Source organism: Pelophylax lessonae (genome assembly GCF_965119305.1).
Source record: "Pelophylax lessonae genome assembly, chromosome: 7".
Lineage (NCBI taxonomy): Eukaryota > Metazoa > Chordata > Amphibia > Anura > Ranidae > Pelophylax > Pelophylax lessonae.
Genome location: NC_138774.1, coordinates 155196617 through 155217128, shown reverse-complemented (window position 1 = coordinate 155217128; position 20512 = coordinate 155196617). Strand labels below are relative to the sequence as shown.

The 20512-nt window shown below is 39.3% G+C and overlaps 1 protein-coding gene across 1 annotated transcript in view; it reads right to left on the bottom strand.

Annotated features, from left to right (window-relative positions):
• LOC309560790 (uncharacterized protein) overlaps positions 1–20512 on the bottom strand; it is a 332027-nt gene that overhangs the window by 79323 nt on the left and 232192 nt on the right. The window contains exon 5 of the mRNA XM_082264455.1: positions 51–185. Within this exon, the coding sequence (XP_082120581.1) occupies positions 51–185 (135 nt within the window). The remainder of the gene's footprint in view (positions 1–50; positions 186–20512) is intronic.

Here is a 20512-nt window from a genome sequence, read left to right as displayed (position 1 = left end):
AGATGATTTGGGAAAAAAAGTGAATACTACCAATACTTTTTTTTCCTAACCTGGTCGCCTTTTGGCCCAGATGGTCCGGGTAATCCTTGGGTTCCTCTTTCACCCTTTGGTCCAGCAACTCCGTATGGCCCTTGGAATCCTGGCGACCCCATTGGACCCTGAGCTCCAAGCTGACCCGGACGACCCTGTTAAACAAAACGCAATAATGTCAATTGAATAAGCTTTGTGAGGTTTTTTTTACATGTATTCATTAGTATCTTTTATTATTTTTCTCAATTTTTTTTTATATATGAATCAGCACCTAATCAACATGTGAAATGGCACCTTTTTCTGATTCCTTCAACAGTCACCATAGAACCATACTAAAAAGTGTTCTGGCACTTTAACATGTTAAAACCCAAATGATAATCTTTGTGAATTAAATGTACATATAGGATACCACAATAGATTATACCACAATGTGAATGATATAAATACATTGGATCCTTGCAATAAAGCTTTTAGTAAATTTCAAAACAATATTATTAGGTAGTGAAATTACTGCCAACGTTTGTGAACTGAAACCACAATTTTTAAAACCCCACTCCTAATTTATTCTTCATACTTTTTCTCTGTTGCCTTAAAATATCTTATTCTCTGGAAATGTTTCTCTAAATTAGAAATGGGCTTCCCGTACCCCCACTGCAACGTTCTATGATGGCACAGATGCGTAACGATAACACCAACCACCATTGCTGGACTTTACATACACTGCGTAACTGCTGTAACAGGAAAGTCAAGGTAATTCAATGAAAATGGAGGTTGTTAGTACAATATTTATCTAAGGAAATATAAATTTCTATGATTTCAACTGGGCTTTGAAGACTAAAATGGCAACTGTTACAGAGACAAACCATTTGACTTGTGAGATAATATCATTAAAGCTGATATGTGGTTTATCATTATCATCTTCGAAAAAAGCACAAAAAAAAAAAAAGCACAGCAAAGCAAACAATAAAGCTCTGTAGTTCAGAAAGAGTGGTTTGCAATATATGCAAATTGGTTATTGTTAGCAGTTACATGCCACAAGACACAGGTTCACCCAGGGGCCCCACTTGCCTGGGGGGCGCCACCTGCCCAGCGACCCAGCCCCAGCCAAGCATTATTCCCGATTCCCGTGTGCATCCGACCACCGAACTTAGCAGGTGGCAAGTGCCTGTCTGCCCTGCGCTGCTGTCAGGCCACTTGAGACGTGGAGGGGGAGCCCACAACTGCAGGAATGCCTGTCCATCTCCACGGGAATGGGCACACACACAGGACAGTCGAGTCTGACTCCCGTCCTTGTGTGTGTGTTCACCTGAACCAGGCACTGAACTTGGAAGCTGTCATTAGCCTGGCATTGCTGTACCAATAAATATTGCCTTATCGATTATTTGCATTTTTATTCTCGTGGGTGATTGTGTAGGCGGGGCCCCAGTGCACTGCATTGCCCGGGGGCCTATAATGCTCTTAAGATGGCACTGGGTTCACCTAGTTCAAGCAATGGGTAAAATAAATAAAAATAATAAAAAATGCTCCAACTTGCTCAGACAGGAGATCCCCCAAAGGCCATCAGATATCCCCTGGATCTAAGTTTATGCCTACTTCCTAATAAAATGAAAGCAGATTTATTTGACAACTTTGGTCTTTTTTTAATTCATGCTGACTGATGCTTATAGTATTGTTTTGTAGCAAAAATTGTTTTGTGGTCTTTTATCAAACTGTCAAGTTTCTTCCTGACTATAGAGGTTAAACTAACCCGTCTGTAGCTACTTCATAAAGTTTTTGATCAATTTTTATATATAGGCACCACATTGGCCTTACACCAATCTAGTGGTACAGAGCCAGCCATGATCAGAAACCATGGCTTTGAAATAAGAGTGCTCAACTCATTGAGGACACCTAGGTAAATTCCATCTGGTACTTTATTTACCTTGTTTTGTCTAAATGTTTTCTAGAGCAGTGTTTCTCAACCTTTTTCCAGTCGGGGCGCCCTTGAAAAGTATTTTCAGTCTTGAGGCACCCCTGTCCAAGGCTTGGTTTCATGTTAATGTGTGTCACGGAACACATGCAAAATCCCACTCGTTCCTGACACACAGAAAAATGCTCTGCTCATTAGGGGTGCCATTATTTTCTAAATGGTACCCCACACATTGGAAAAGATGGGGTGCTTTTGGTGCGACTCAATTTTAAAAAAGGGTCACTGACTTTTTCCCCTGCATTTCTGTGGGTAGGGAAGTCCAATGAAATGAATGTGCTGCCCTACATGCAGCAAGCAGAGACACAGATGTGAACCAAGGGCTTTTTCACGTGTCAGGTTGCGGCAAAACCACATGGTAGATCTGTTTTTACCACCCCCAATTTCTCTTCCTTTAGCTGCAAAGGCAGCATAAGGGGGTGTACACATGCTGTGGCTGCAGCTGGAGGTATACTCAGGGTGAATTGGGCTGCACAACTGTGTGCATTGCACGGTTGCAGTGTGGTAATGCTGCATTTACAGGCTTAAAACAGGTGGTTCACATATTGCCTCTTTACCACCTATTAAATGCTTCTGAAAAGCAATCTGAGCATGGATTGCTTTAAAGAGTAGCAGCAGTCCTTGCTGCAATCACAAACAAGCCCTACAAAAGCAGTTCTGATGGTACAGGAATAGGGGGGTCAGGATTAAAACATACTTACATTTACACACACACATATACAGACACACACACACACACACACACATACACACACCCACATACACACAAACACATGTACAAACACACATACAGACACATGTACACACATATACGTACACACATGTACATACGTACACACGGACACATGTACACGCACACACATGTACACATACACATACACACACACATATACACATACATACACACGTACACACGTACACACACATATACATACACACACCACACACACAAATATATACGCAGGCACACACACACACACACACACACACTTATACACATACTTATATACACACACACACACATATATATATATATATATATATATATATACACACACACACATATATGAAGCCTTTTGAAACAATCTAGCACAGCAGAGATTTACTTTCCCTTTTGAGACTGACCAAGCTCTCCATCAGTGCCGATGTACAGATCGGCAAGGGGTCAGGCTCATCTGACAGCCCTTCTCTCCCCTGATCCCGCGGCACACCCAAGGACCTCTGGCGGCACACTGGTTGAGAAAGGCTGCACTACACTGAACATGGGCAAGAAAATAATAAAGGACATAGCTGTCTGAGGAGATTGGAAAGAAAATGTATAGACCTACATGGGAAAGGTGAAGACTATAAAACTTAAATCAGCTTGATGTCCCTGTGACTACAATTTAAAATATTATTGAGATGTTTAAGGTCCCTTGAAGTGAATCTAACATGCCTGGACATGGCCATTGAAAACTGGGCCCCAGACTGGACAGAAGGATTTTGTGAACAGAAGACAAAGAGCCAAAGAAAAATTTCAAAGACATACAAGCTGAACTCCAAGATCAAGGTACATCAGTGTCTGGATGCACCAACCATCACTTTTTGTGAGTGACAGTGGGCACAATGAGTGAAGATCTAGGAGGACTCCACAGCTGAAAGAAAAAACGAAAACAACCAGACTGGAATGTACTAAAATGCATATCTATAGAGCATAATACTTGTGGACTTTTGGGCAAGTCACATCAGTTCACAGACAAAAAAAAAACAATGTACCTCTTTGTTGCATCTGGCATGGGGGCACAATAAACTCTCAAGATTATTAAGGCATTTTGGAGCAAAATGTACTGTCTAGTGTCAGAAAAATCTGCTTTAGTTGCTGATTTCCAACAGAATAATGACCTAAAACCCACAGCTAAAATCACCCAAGAGTGACTAGGAACAAAACATTAGACTATATTGAATTGGTCTCTAAATCCTAATCGGAATCTAATCAAACATTTAATAAAAGAGCAGAAATGAAACATGTAGTCTTCAGAAGGCACTCTTCAAACCTGTGACAGGTGGAGCAGTTTGCTGAAGAAGAGTGGACCAAACTTGCTGTTGGCAGGCACAAAGGTCTCATTAGAAGCAACAAAAATTGCTTGTTTTCAGTGACTGACACTAGTTTGTGCATCAAAATATTAGGTTAGGGGTCCCATAATTTTTGTCCACGCTGTTATCATTTTTTTTTTTAAATATTCTGCTAAATCAATACAAATTATGTATTCTTATTTTTTTGTGAAAGGGTACAAACAAATGTCAATGTCTGTATCGGCCCATTAAATAATTCTCTTATTCTTAAGCACAAATGTGAAATTTAAAAAAAGGTGTTGAATGTCGTACATTGGCCTTGTCTAAAGAAGTTGGTGGTAGAAATAAATATATTTGAAATCTGAAGGCCAATGTGGAACAGTTGAACATGGGTCAGCTGGTTCTAAGAGATCATCTAGTTGTCAGTTCATGTGTAATGATAGAGAAGGAATTGGTGAACTGTCCCTTCTTACATTTCCATCCCCTGTCTTCTGTTGATATGATGTCTGATTTTGCCAGTGTGACACTAGGGTTGGCTGTTTGACTGGGGCAGGTATAAAGGGACGGAGATCTAATGTATGGGATATATCATGTTTTGACGAATAAATCAATAAAGGAAGTACTTTATACTTTTGCATATAGAGTTCTATAGTTACGTATTGTATACATATTGGATTTGTCTGGTGAGTTTAAAGGCCTGTGTAAGTTGGGCTTTTGTTCTCTTTTAGCAGGCTTTGCATTATTCTACAAGTCTATGGAAATGCAAACATACTTGATGCATGTTAGATGAACTGTAAATTAATTCTGAATTATTACAGAAGTTCCTTATGTCTCTTTTATATAGGAAGCATTATGTATTCAAGGCCCACTACTAAGATGTATTTCACTGCCCCTATCAGATTTAAACCTTACATGGAAGCTTGACTGTGATTGATGCTGCATCTAATAGAGTGCAGAGGAAGCAGCACAGCGCAAAGTTCAGAAAGCCACCTTCCTGGATGTGAATCATACCCTTTACTAATTACAAAAAAAAATAAAGAAATTGCATTAGGGCGGCACAGTGGTGTAGTGGTTAGCACTTTCACCTAGCAGCAAGAGGGTCGCTGGTTTGAATCCCAACCAGGACACTACCTGCCTGGAGTTTGCATGTTCTCCCTGTGCTTGCGTGAGTTTCCTCCGGGTTCACCGGTTTCCTCTCACACTCCAAAGACATGCTGGTAGGTTAATTGGACCCTGTATAAAATTGGCCCTACTATATATGTATGAATGTGAGTTAATGACCTTAGGTTGTACGCTCCTTGAGGGCAGTGACTGATGTGAATGTGCAATGTATATGTAAAGCGCTGCGTAAATTGGCAGTGCTATATAAGAACCTGAAATAAATAAATTAGAGCAAATTAGCAAATAAAGCCCAGATAGATTTTTTTTAAAAAATGTTGAAGTTTACTTACTGATTGAGTTCACCTAAAATTCTTACACATCATAGTATGCAGTTACTAATTTATTTCCTTTTTTTTAATCTTGCACATGTAGGAATAAAAAAAAAAAAAAAAAAAAAGAATTGCCAATTTCTCATCAGCTAGAGTGGTAATAAAAACTAGCTGAGCATTCTGTGGAATGTCAACCTAACAATGTTCCAGCAGATGGCGCTCAAGGATGTATCCATCAGAGATCAATTGAAAAACTCCCGTTGCGTGCTACAGTATTTCCAGCACTTGTAGAGACCTGCCAAAGCAAACTTTATTTATCAATTTCCTAGAAAATATTCTGTAACTAGAAAGCTAAGTGTCAGTAGCACATGGAAACATTTCTATGAACTGAACACCTGGTTGTGTGCAATATACAGTATATTCCCAGAGCAATAAAATAAAACTAACATCATTGAGATATTCACTATAAAGGGAAAAGCAGACAGCTTGACCCTTGTATTTCATCACTGCTAGCTCTGCTGTTTGTACAGCCCAGTGTGAGCGAGTGTGTAGCATGTTAGGGAACAATGCCACATATTTGGGTCACTAGTACAAATTCCTAAAGTAAAACTAAAAGAAAAACTTTTTGGATAGAATAAGGGAAGCCCCATAGCCAAAACAAGAAGAGTGAGGGAATCTCTAGTTGTCACCTGGGTCACCAGAACTAGTGTCTCCACTGGAATATTTTCCACCTATTCCTGTTCTGGTGACAACGCGAAATTTGAGATTTTCTTTAATTTTTACTCTCAGTGATAACAGTAAACATGACAGGTGACAGTGGTTCTAGGTTCCTTAAAGGTCAAAGTGGACCACATGTATAAAAAGTGCTTAAAAGTATTTGTGTTGGTAGATAATCTTTGTTTCCTATACTAACCAGGTACATTATTCTTCTCATTTCCTAACATTTGCTAAAATAAAGAGATCTGATTGGTTGTTTTTTAAAGTGCCATGTAAAATGGACACACAAAACACAAGGCCTACGGCTTTCATTTGTCTAGTTTGTAGTTCCCAACCATCAGCAATTAAACATGTAAATTTGTTATTTTATTCTTACAGGAGCCTGCAGAGCATTGCTCCCATGAACAGTGGATCATGGGTGCAATGTCAGGTTCCTGCAGTCAATTCCAGCAGCTTTCTTGCCCATACCTCTGTACAGGTTTTCTGTTAAAAAGCTGGAGAAAGTGCCAGTGGACTATGAGGGGTTCTTATCAGGGCCCTCACAACCCACTGAGAACAATAAGCCACCTGCAGTGGTGGAAGACAGGACACGTAGTCAGAGATGTATAGTAACTAAGTAGAACTACTTCACTACTGTACTTAAGTACCGAAAGGCGGTATCTGTACTTTCCTAGAGTAGAATTTTTTTCTCCTACTTCCACTTTTACTTCACTACATTTTTTCAATGATTTCAATACTTCTACTCCAATATTTTTTTTTTGTGCTGCATAGTTACTCGTTACTATTATAAAAATTACCACTGCCAGAACAGTAGATGGCAGATTTCATGAAGCTCAAAACATGTGTATTATCAGCGCATACGAAAATAAATGCTACTGTATGTATAAATAAAAGCTGCATTTGAAATAATAAAAAACAATATGATGTTCAAACTTTTAACTTCTTTCTTGAATAACTACATAACACAGTACTTGTACTTTTACTTTCAGTACTTGAGTAGCAATTTTTTTTTTCAAAACTACTGGTACTTTTACTTTCAGTACTTGAGTAGCAAATTTAAAAAAAAAACTACTTGCAATACTTAAGTACAAAAAATGTTGAATACTTTAGTACTTCTACTCAAGTCACTTTTTGATCGAGCACTTCCACTTCTACTCAAGTCACTTTTTGATCGAGCACTTGTACTTTTACTCAAGTATGGGTTTCGAGTACTTTATACAACTCTGCATGTAGTTTATTCATTAATAGACTGACCAGCTGTCACATAGGAAGAGGTGAGGGGGTGAGCGGGCAGGAACGTTAACACCCTAAATACGGGTTTAAAATAACAAGCTCCAATGGTGAACTTGGCCTTAAACTTACTATGACATAATGGCTGTTAATGGAGCTTAGCCATGAAGACTATTGAAATACTGATTCAAAATGACTAGTCTGCTATCTTATGTGAGTAGCCTAAAAGCAATTGCTTACTGCCAGAGTCAGAAAAGAGGAGACAAAAACTGGAAAAGTGCAAATACTCCTGAAACACTGTAGATCATTTCAGCACTTAAAAAAAGTCTGCAGGTAGAAGTGCAGACAAACCAAATATTTTAAATGCCTACTCACAGCTTTTTTCTTCAGCCCTGATACTCCTTGCAAGTCAAAGCTCTCGCTCCTCTGCATGGAATGTCTGCTTACTGTATTTGCTGGCCCAGCTCCTCAGCCCCTCCCCTCACCCTTCTGCATAAACATAGCTGCCTAGAAAGGAGTAAAGGGGGATACTATAGATTGCCACCCTGATGACAGCTCTGCATCTGATGGGGCGTCTGATATCACATAAAAGATGGCAGCGCCCAGGAGCAGTCTCAGGGCTTTTGGATGTCTACACAAGGGAGATTTTTACAGGTATATAACATGCATACAATGTGTTCAATGAACATATAATCTTATGAGAGCAATGGACGACACTGACAAAATGTGAGGAACTCCTTCAGTGCTGCACACTATCACTAGTTGACACTACTTTCCCTTCTAAACAGTAATCTCACAGATTTAAGTTTATAGGGGTTCTTTAGAAAAGTGAAGTCCTACATCCAATCATGCACAGATGCACAGTGGCAGACATAGTCAGTAAAGGGCACATTCAATGCATGCTCAAGTACAAACACATATTCACTGTCCATAGAGAGATAGTTGCAGGTGAAGTGAAGTCTTTGTGATGCCTTCCTTCTCGTGGCCAATAAAATTTAACTAGGCTCAGACATCGAACATCCCTCCACTTCCTCCCAAACCAGGGCCGTCTTTTCCAATGGGCATGCCCGGCGGTTGCCCACTTGCCAAGGGGCCCCACACACATGGACATGGTGGCAATGGCAATTACTGTCAACAGGCCTGAGGCCAGAATCCAGATTACCTGGTGGTCTAGGGCCCCCCCCGTTGTCTGACGGGCCCCCCCCCCCGTTGTTGTCCGCCGGTGGCTCGAGTCTCAGTCTGCTGTCTGCACTGCACACTGGTTGCTAAGGCCAGGCCGACTGGCATCTAGCAACCAGTGACGTTAGCAGAGCAGACCCATGATGCACAGCAGAGGAGGATCCTCCTCGTCGGCTCGTCCTCCTCTACACGCCTAGAAGACTGGCTCCGCCTCCACCCAACTTCTCCCTTCATGTGCACTTGTGCAGCCGTTGTGAAAGGTAAGGCAGCCAGCTGCCAGGCTGCTTGATTTTCTTTTATTTTCACACTCTCTCTCTCCATCGATCGACACAAGAAGAGACAACTACCTGGAGGATATACCTTACTATATATTGGTCCCTGTAATATGTATATAGTAAGGTATATCCTCCAGGTAGTAGTTGTACTCTCTTGTAGTATATAGTGTTCCCTGTAATGTGTATATAGTCTATTACAGGGAACACTATATACTACAAGAGAGTACAACTACTACCTGGAGGATATACCTTACTATATACATATTACAGGGACCAATATATACTACAAGAGAGTACAACTACCTGGAGGATATACCTTACTATATACATATTACAGGGAACACTATATACTACAAGAGACTCTTGTAGTATATAGTGTTCCCTGTAATATGTATATAGTAAGGTATATCCTCCAGGTAGTTGTACTCTCTTGTAGTATATATTGGTCCCTGTAATATGTATATAATAAGGTATATACTCCAGGTAGTAGTTGTACTCTCTTGTAGTATATAGTGTTCCCTATAATAGACTATATACACATTACAGGGAACACTAAATACTACAAGAGAGTACAACAACTACCTGGAGGATATACCTTACTATATACATATTACAGGGATCAATATATACTATGAGAGTACAACTAGGCTGGACTATATACATATTACAGGGACCAATATATACTACAAGAGAGTACAACTACCAGGAGTATATACCTTACTATATACATATTACAGGGAACACTATATACTACAAGAGTCTCTTGTAGTATATAGTGTTCCCTGTAATATGTATATAGTAAGGTATATACTCCAGGTAGTTGTACTCTCTTGTAGTATATCCTCGTGGGTGATTGTGTAGGCAGGGGGCCCCAGTGCACTGCATTGCCCAGGGGCCTATAAGGCTCTTAAGATGGCACTGTCCCAAACAGTATAGAGAAGAAATGGGAGACGTATCCTACGTGTCTCATTGCTGGTCAGGCTGGGAGTGAAGGAGGTGCTTGCTTCCAAATGGCAAGGTGTAGGCATCATGAAGAATGTCTCCTGTTTTTCATGAAGCCTATAAGGCCCCTAAATCGTAGCGGCCCTTGTACAGTTACACAAACTGCACAAATTGTGTGTTCACCGCACAGGAAATTATAAACAGGAACTTCTACTTCTCCAGATTGGATGTTTGAAGCACATTTCATTTCACCTCACTGCACTTGAGTGAATCCCCCATAGATTTTAGGAACAGTCAACCACAACTAATTTAAGCCATGAACCTGTTGCTATAAACATAAAGCTGCCTCTAAGATCTTCCACCATGTGTTTTGCCTTGAAAATAATGTAGAATGGAATCTCAATGCACTACTATTGTAGTGGGCAATGTACCTCAGCACGTCCCAATGCACATGCTGCATTAAAAAAGAGTTGCATCTACTTTTTATTGGTTTTAGAACAAAGGGGAGCACATAGAAATAATTGTGGCAAATAAAGCGACTAATTTCTGAATTCAGTGTCTACACATTTATAATTGACTAATGTCTGCAGCAGCGTTTCAGAATTCAATTTGGCTGTGAGAGTCCGAACATTGTCTTTGTGTCACCCAGATTTTAGGCCTAAGTTTACCTGAAAAAAAAAAATGAAACACCAGTACAAGAAAAATTACTGAAAAATGTCCCTTGTGCTGCTGTGTCCTCCTTTCACCAAAATATTTTTCCTCCGATGCCAACCCCCCCCCCCCCCCCAGCAGCACCGGAAGATTACCATTATTGGGTATATAGAACTAAGGGGCTGGGACAGGTCTGCCCCTCCATTCATAGATCATGTTTCATTCATAGAAGCTGTAGTATCAGCTTTTATGAATAGAGGAACTGGCCGGAAAGGGTGGGCATAGTCAGGCACACTTGATGAATGCCCGCCACAGCCTCTTCGTTTTACTAACCCCCACCTCACTGGCGTGGGGGCACTGGAGGAAGAAGTTTCAGTGAAAGGAGGATACAGAAGCACAAGGGACACATCTCACTGAAGTTATTGTTCCTTGAGCTAATTTTTTTTATCAAATTTTTGTTTTAGATAATCGTAGGCTTTAAAGGAAAATTTGTATGGTTAAGGAAATCACCTATGAATAGGTAGATAACATGAAACCAAGGTACTGACAGGGGAGGGGTGTAGGGGAAGATCTGGTGGAGTACGAGGGCTGGGAAAAGGAGATATGAGAAAGTAAAGAAGTTTGAACAAGGAGAAAGGTAAAAGAAGAAGAAAAAGTGTAGGAGCTTATCATTAGGTTAAGAGATCATGAGTACTACAACTCATCTCTATGGGCCACAGTGGTTAATCTAGGGTCGCCGGCTTTTTGTGTCTGGTTTTGCCTTGGTTAAGGTGTGCTGCCAGCCTATTCAAAATAATAGGCTGCCTTAAAGTTGACCCAAACTAAAAGGTGAAGATTTGCTTTATTATAGGGTATTTAGAAACGTTAATTGTGCCTAAGCAGTTCCCAGAAACATTTATCTTTAGTCTTGAAAAATATCAGTGCACTTCCTGGTATATGAGTATGCCTAGGCACTCCTGTGTCTACCTACTCAAAACTGTATATATATATATATATATATATATATATATATATATATATATATATATACAGTGTGAGATGAAGGTCCTTCTACATCTGACTGATAGTTTCAGGAGATATGGATTTGCTCACATTACTACTGTCCTACCCCCCTGTTGTTGTTACTGGAGGCTATGAAAATGTATAAGAAAGCAAAAGTAATTCCTCTACCAAAATGGTCGCCTCCACAAAATGACAAAACTTCAAATGATGCCTTATAAGTAAAGAATGGTAAAAAGTCTGCTACAGGGAAACCACAGTCAATGGTGGTGACCATTCCTTTGTCTTCCCCCAGCCTTGTTTTGAGAAGAGCTTCCAGAGTTCAGTTGCCCTTTAATGCAGTACACCTTCTTGAATGATAACACTTTGTGTTAACATATGTGTGTGTTAATGCAACGTAAAGTGCCCTTAAAATGAATTGGATGTAATGGCTAGATGGGGTCAGAACTACAAAGCAGCTGAATGATGTCACATTCAGGGTTTCATTTCATACTACAGACCCAACGAGGTCCAACGTATTTCAAACACTTCCTGTCATTCTAGCACATCTAAAACAAATCACAGGCATAAACAAATTGTTTTAATTTTACATATTCAGTAATGAATTCTGTTTTTTGTCTGTGATTCTGATGTGATTTTTTGTTGGCTTTATAGTAAGTACAGCCTTCCTGTATCTCAAAGCATTATTTACACATTAGTTACTTTGCTGACACCAGTGTCTCTTCCAGGTCTGGTCACTTTAAATTCATCCTTATCCAGTGCCCTTTCATCATGAATCTGGCTTCCACCATCAAACTCTATAAATACAGAAATCACAGACCGTATAAGGCTGCAGTGTTCTGCGAGAGGGCAGAGGTTGGCAACTACTTATTAATATTCTCTGGGAAGAAGAGGAACAGTGAAACATAGTAATAAAAAGAACTATTAGGATGTTTATGAATATGTCTTGAATATGTCTTGAATATAATTCGCATAAATCCTGTGGATTACAAGCGAAAAAAAAAGAAAAAAATACAAATCTCTTTTGTGAGTTACATTGCAGCCACTCAAGCAGCTGTACAAAGCCCTCAAATGCACAAATTCTAGTGGATCTGTGCAAGTAACAGTTAAGAAGAATGTCTTTAAAGCTGCAATGATTGTACTAATAATATTATGTTGGTAAAAATATAATATGAATACCAATATGTTAGTAAATCTCTACATTATTCCCTTTTCTGTTGAGAAAAGGAAACACGCCTAACTGCGACATCTCTACATCACCAGCACTACAGTGGGTTTTGATGTTGTTTCTAGCAAAATGTTGATGAATCTGTTACTGCTCACAGTTCTATTGAGACTCTGCTCAAGCATGTTCAGCTACCCCACCCCCTGTACACCATGTAAACATCCCTTGTAATAGAAATAGGCATGACAGGTCCTCTTTATTGTGAGATCTGGTGTCAAAAAGACCTCAGACCTCACAACTACACTAAAAAAATTTTTAAAAAAAATCAGCCCTTTAAAACGGTTGCTAGGCAACGACGTTTGACGTCGCTCCAGTCCTCCAAGACCATAGAGCCGAGTGAGGGCCATCTTGCCCTTACTCGACTTCCGGTCTCATAGGATCCGGGACTGGATCATTTTCCCCGTTGCCTGTGTGTCCGGTAAGCGGGGAAAACAGCCGGGATGTGGCGGGAGGGGGGCACCTTTTCCGCCACACCGTAAGGGTGATCCGCCACTGGGACCACCCTTATCTCAAAGCCAATCGCCCAGCGTTGAAAAAAATACCGGGAGTTATGGCAGCTATCTGCTGCCATAACCCTAGTATTTAGCGTCAAAGGACCGACGTAAATAGATGGCGGGCGGTCGATAAATGGTTAATCATTTTTTTATATCATTCTCCGTTTATGGGGGGCGTCCTATGCCTACATACTTTTGCTAATAGATGTCCCTCGTTCCCATCTCAAAAAGTTGGAAAGTATGAGTAAAGCCAAATTTTGTTTTTACATTTTGGATAGAGTGGAGAATAGGGATGATCGAACTTTTGAAAAGTTCGGTTCGACCAGAACACCCGAATTTCCCAAAAGTTCGGTTCGGATTTCAGAACCCCATTGAAATCAATGGGACCCGAACTTCGGTAATCAAAAAACACAATTTTTAAGCCCTAAAACCCAATAAATGCCCCTAAAAAGTGCCTAGGGTTCTGGGTCATGCCCCATTAACTATTAATCACACAAAAAAAAGTTCTTAAAAATTGTCATTTTTGATAAAAAAGCCAATTATTGAAAAAAAAAAAAAAAAGAGAGATTTTTTGATTTTTACTTTGGAATTTGTATCTGGGGGGTCTAAAAGGTGTGCATGTGAAGTTTCAGCTCTGTAGCATGTCCAGAACCATGAAAAAAAAAAGATAATTTTTCAGTAGAACAGGGATGTGGGTCGGGACCCTCCTTTAACTTTAACACCTATATGATCTTTTTTTCTGGTTCTGGACATGCTACAGAGCTGAAACTTCACAGGTACACCTTTTAGACCCCCCAGACACAAAATCACACAAAAAAAGTTCTTAAAAATTGTCATTTTTGATAAAAAAGCCAATTATTGAAAAAAAAAAAAAAAAAGAGAGATTTTTTTATTTTTACTTTGGATTTAGTATCTGGGGGGTCTAAAAAGTGTACATGTGAAGTTTCAGCTCTGTAGCATATCCAGAACCATAAAAAAAAGATCGTTTGTATTAGAAAACTTTCAGCTCAGGGGGTTGGCTTCGCTGCTGTAACACCTTGCCGGTTTAATAGAAGGCATTTTTTTGGGGTCTTTGCAGTCAGGAAAAACATCTGAACTTGTGTATAGTGGTACTGTGCACAGGTTCTGATGTTTTGCCTGCCTCCAAAAACCCCCAAAAAATGCCAGCAAAAACACACCTGGGCATTTTTTTTTTTTTTTGACGCTAGCGTTTTTTTTGGCATTTTTTGGGGTTCTTTTGAGGCAGGCAAAACATCTGAACTTGTGTATAGTGGTGTATATACACACATCCATATATAAAATGCCCAGGTGTGTTTTTGCTGGCATTTTTGGGGGGTTTTGGAGGCAGGCAAAACATCTGAACTTGTGCACAGTACCACTATACACAAGTTTAGATGTTTTTCCTGACTGCAAAGAACCCTCAAAAATGCCTGCTTTGAAACCGGCAAGGTGTTACAGCAGAGAAGCCATATTCCTGTGCTGAAAGTTTTCTAATACAAACAATCCTTTTTTTTATGGTTCTGGACATGCTACAGAGCTGAAACTTCACAGGTACACCCTTTAGACCCTAAATCCAAAGTAAAAATAAATCAAAAAATCTCTTTTTTTTTTTAAATTTTTTCAATACTTGGCTTTTTTATCAAAAATGACAATTTTTAAGAACTTTTTTGTGTGATTTTGTGTCTGGGGGGTCTAAAAGGTGTACCTGTATAGTTTCAGCTCTGTAGCATGTCCAGAACCAGACAAAAAAAAAAAAAAAGGATTGTATGTATTAGAAAACTTTCAGCTCAGGGGGTTAGCTTTTCTCCACACCTTGCTGGTTTCAAAGCAGGCATGTTTTTGGGTTCTTTGCAGTCAGGAAAAACATCTGAACTTGTGTCTAGTGGTACTGTGCACAAGTTCAGATGTTTTGCCTGCCTCCAAACCCCCCCCCCCCCAAAAAATGCCAGCAAAAACACACCTGGGCATTTTTTTTTTTGACGCTAGCGTTTTTTTGGCATTTTTTTGGGTACTTCTGAGGCAGGCAAAACATCTGAACTTGTGTATAGTGGTATATATACACACATACATATATTTATATACACACCTAGCCATATATAGGTGTGATAGTAGCAGAAATATATTACTGTAAATGATTTCATTAGCGCAAGCATATATTTCTGCTACTATCACACCTATATATGTCTAGGTGTGTATATAAATATATGTATGTGTTTATATACACCACTATACACAAGTTCAGATGTTTTGCCTGCCTCCAAAACCCCCCAAAAAATGCCAGCAAAAACACACCTGGGCATTTTTTTTTTTTACGCTAGCGTTTTTTTTGGCATTTTTTGGGTTCTTTTGAGGCAGGCAAAACATCTGAACTTATGTATAGTGGTATATATACACACACATACATATATTTATATACACACCTAGACATATATAGGTGTGATAGTAGCAGAAATATATTACTGTAAATGATTTCATTAGCACAAGCATATATTTCTGCTACTATCATACCTATATATGTCTAGGCGTGTATATAAATATATGGATGTGTGTATATACACCACTATACACAAGTTCAGATGTTTTGCCTGCCTCCAAAACCCCCCAAAAAATGCCAGCAAAAACACACCTGGGCATTTTTTTTTTTGAAGCTAGCATTTTTTTGGCATTTTTTTGGGGTTCTTTTGAGGCAGGCAAAACATCTGAACATGTGTATAGGGGGTATATATACACATATATCTCTGAATATATACCCCTAGACATATATAGGTGTGATAGTAGCAGAATATATTACTGTAAATGATTTCATTAGCGCAAGCATTTATTTCTGCTACTATCACACCTATATATGTCTAGGGGTATATATTCAGACATATATGTGTATATATACCCCCTATACACATGTTCAGATGTCATGTCTGACATCAAACATGTCCTCAAAAAAGCACTGGCAGTGGCAGCCCCTGCAGCATAAAAAATGCTTGGCTGGTGAGAAGCCATATGGGTGTGCCGAAGCAATTCAGAGAAATGATCATTTCTCTATAGCGGTCACCCTGCTATGGAAGGGTTTTGTCACCCTTCCATAGCAGTCACTGCCAGTTAACCCTACACTACACTACGGTCCCCTTACACTTAACACTTTCCCTACAGAAACTAAATTTTTGAAGCTAACTAAAGTGTAAAGGAGCATTCTAACTACACTAGATATCCCTTTCCTCACACTAAAAATAGCTAAATGACACTTTTAAAGTAAAATTAACAGAACTGCTTCCACTCTCTTCCCTGTCCAGTATAACAATGCTAGGAATATGGCGGAGGCGATCTTATACACTGGGGGGCGTATTCACTAATGATTGGTCTAGGGACCCCCTAGTCACTCCAATCACATTCCTAGCATTCTCCTGCCCCCTCAATTGGCTTTTGCTAATGGTTCTGGTCCAATCACTGGCTTTTAAAGCCCATTTCCTGAAGCATTGCATTTTGGGCGGTTCTGGTTGCCGAATTCCGAACTTTTTGGGCAAAAAGTTCTAAATTCGGCCGAACCTCGAACAACCAATGTTCGGGCCGGACCGATGGTCGACCCGAACCGTTCGATCATCCCTAGTGGAGAACAATTGTCAGGTTTTTATTTTTGCCTGTATCCCCATTAAGGAGATTCACCCTCGCTATTTCTCCTGTTTACGATTATCATTGAAAGTGAAAGTAAAAGAAAATCCCAAATTTTGGGTTGTACCCAGTAAAGTAATAGAGGGGAAATCTTCCAATGGAGATACTAGTTCTGATGACCTGGGGGGTCCCCAAGAAATCCCCTTAATTTTCAAGGGTTACCTCTCACTTCCTGTTTGGCTATGGACCAGGAAAAATCTCCCCAATGGGACAGAGATGGTAAAAAAAAAAAAAATCTGACTGCGGTTATAACATTATAACCCTCCCTTGCTCTGTCCAAATTAAAAAAAAAAAAGCTTTGCCCATAGTTCTACTTTAAGCTGGCCAGACATGTTGTAATTTCATAAAAGAGTTTCAAACATATTTTGTAAAATTACAAAGCAATCAAAGACGTGTAATGGTTGTTTCAATAAACTGCAAGGAGACAAAAAATGACCCCTTTTAATGAGATGTAAAAATTCTAATAAATCAACATCTTTTTTGATTCCACCTCAATTCAATGGTCCAATAAACTGCATTAAAGCTCTCAATGTATTACCCCGTTTCAACTTCACTTTTAACTGAATTCTGGTGATCAATCTAACTTGTGGGTAATATGTTTCTGCTGATTCTGAAAGTGCTTAAAAATGCTAATTGCCATGTTTTTAGCCAGCTTTAGGGTTTTGTTTAACAGTGGAGTGCTAAGAACAATTCTGTACACTAAATATGGCATTTCAGTAGTTTAGTTAGTCCAATTAAAAGCATGGGTACACAGGCAGCCTGAACCAAGCACTCTGGTCTGCTTTAAAACTACCACTTATCTCTTTAATAAACATACAGTATATTCTGTTGTTTCGTATCAGTGCCAAGCTACTCTTAGGCTTCGAGCGACGCCAGCCACAATTGTATGTGATGCAATATATCAGTGAAGCTCACAGACTGACAACAGTTTAGAACGGATCTATTATTAGAAGCCATGTGTAGGCTGTGTGTTGGATGTTTAATTAAACCAGAGCTGACTATGCTATAAGTAGCCCCAATCCTCTAAAAATATCAGCCCATCTGGCAAATCTATAGACTTGGTCTCTTTCCCAAAGGTTAAATAAAGTTAGTCCTACTTTTTTGTGCACAAAAAGGATCCCTTATTGAAGTCTGTGTCTGCCAGGAGAATTGCAAGGCTGACTTATTCTGCACGTGGATGTCAACTTTCCCGCGCATGAAAACATAGGAGTCAAGCTGTGTATCTTTATATCCCTTTAGTCAACGGTGAGTGTGTCTTAAAGGTATCTGAAATTTGACTGCATTTATTAAGATTTAACCTCTTGGAATCAAAGTGGTACATGCTTAATTGTTTAAAAATGAAAATTTCTGGTTGCTTGGTGTTGGCAACACAAACACATTTTCCTCCTGTGTATGAACCCATTTCCCTGCAATGTTTTAATCCCACTGAATAGTAGAAGAGTGGAGAATAATAAGAGCACAAATGAAAAACATGGAAATAATCAAACACTTCAATGGGAAAGTTGTTTGCTTCATTCTATTAGCATCCTAAAATTCCATGGTGACCTTGTATTGGGTTGGGGCAAGACAGGGTTATCACAGCTGCTGTCCTCAATGAAGGGGTCAAGAGGCCAAAAGGAAGTTTTATCTTCCCAGACTACTCAGTGAAAAGCTTTCCCATCACAGAAAAGACGAATGGTAGGCAGTAAAGACTGTAAAACCCTCCAGACTAATCAAAGCTCAATCAGTTTTAAATGTTTCTGATTTGCAATAAAAGGATCACAACCTCCTAACTCAAAAATTGAATATAAAGGGAATTTGTCTTGAAAGAAATATGGGAGATGCCATGGTGGAATTGTTGATGATGCAGGCAGGTTGCACATCCTGATCTGTAGTAAGTATGAGCATATTATGTATCTGAACACCCGATGTGCAAATATTTGTTCCAAGTCAGCAGCTCACCAAGTAGTGAAGCAGTTATACGAATGTGAAATATAAATAAAACCCGCGCCCTTATAAGCAGCGAACTCATACAGCTGGATGTATGGTAAAAGTATTAAAATGGGAGTTATACGAATGCCAGCTCCAAAACCTCCACCTTAAAAAAAAATCAACAATAGCTATTTTTATAACAGATGTAACTTAAATAAGAAGAAAACCATGACACCATTATTTTTTTGCAGCTATGAAGCAGGAAGAAGGATCAAAGTACTGCATGTTCAGGACAGGCTGGTATTACGGCAGGCCCTCACACCCAAGGATGAGCAGGTATTTTCTCACTCAACGCTCTTAGAAAATATATCTAACAATCTATGGCCAGCCTTCTTCTACACTGCTGTAGGCCTCTTTGGATAAAGGATAACCATAACCTCTTTCTGTGGTTTATGTCTACCCCTTTCCTTTGAATGGTGGAAGTTTACAGACGTTTTCAGAATGAGTGGGAGGAGTAATAGACAAATTGCTGCTCTATTGTTGGAAGGCCAGTAAATTCTTCACACTCCATTCAGTCACTCATCACTTGCAAGAGACAGGTGAATCCTGGCAGCCCAACTCATCTCAGAAAGGTCTCAGAGCTGGAAGATAAAGGTCTGTGCTCTAAATTCATTTCCATCTCAAAGACACACAAAGTGAGAAGCCTCTATAGAACTTTTTCATCATCCAGTTTCATACTGTGACACTTAAAAGAGGGAAAAGTTTGCCCTCCCAAATCACTTTTCAGTCTTGATTATCATGGGCAAACATGACTACAAAAGCAGTCACGTCTGTTTGATCTTCTTGTATTGTTACTTCGAAGCAGTGTATTAATGATGCACATCATTAGCATGTCATGGCAGCAACAACCACAATGAGAAATACTTATTCCCAGACATTAATTTTTAGCATTGGCATGGAACATTTGCTTTTCAGTGCCTTGTATTGTTGGATAAACCCAGTTCTACAACACTGCTTGAAAAACAAAGAACATTTGAGAAAGATATATGAAAAACTGGACACAGTTTACAGAAGAGTTGGTGGTGGCAAGCAAAGAAAAAAATGTTAATTTCCATTTTTTTTTATAACTCACCATTATTTGCAGCTAAATCTGTTTGGTTAGAGTTGTTGGAATAAGATATAACACAGATCTATTATTGCATTAAGTCTGTTTTACAGATTTACAATTTAGAGCATTATTATTATACAAACCCAATTCCAAAAAAGTTGGGACACTGTACAAATTGTGAGTAAAAAAGGAATGGACTAATTTACAAATCTAATAAACATATATTTTATTCACAATATAATATAGATAACATATCAAATGTTGAAAGTGAGACATTTTGAAATGTCATGCCAAATACTGGCTCATTTTGGATTTCATGAGAGCTACACATTCCAAAAAAGTCGGGACAGGTAGCAATAAGAGGCCGGAAAAGTTAAATGTACATATAAGGAACAGCTGGAGGACCAATTTGCAACTTATTCGGTCAATTGGCAACATGATTGGGTATAAAAAAGCCTCTCAGAGTGGCAGTGTCTCTCAGAAGTCAAGATGTGCAGAGGATCACCAATTCCCCCAATGCTGTGGCAAAAAATAGTGGAGCAATATCAGAAAGGAGTTTCTTAGAGAAAAATTGCAAAGGGTTTGAAGTTATCATCATCTGCAGTGCATAATATCATCCAAAGATTCAGAGAATCTGGAA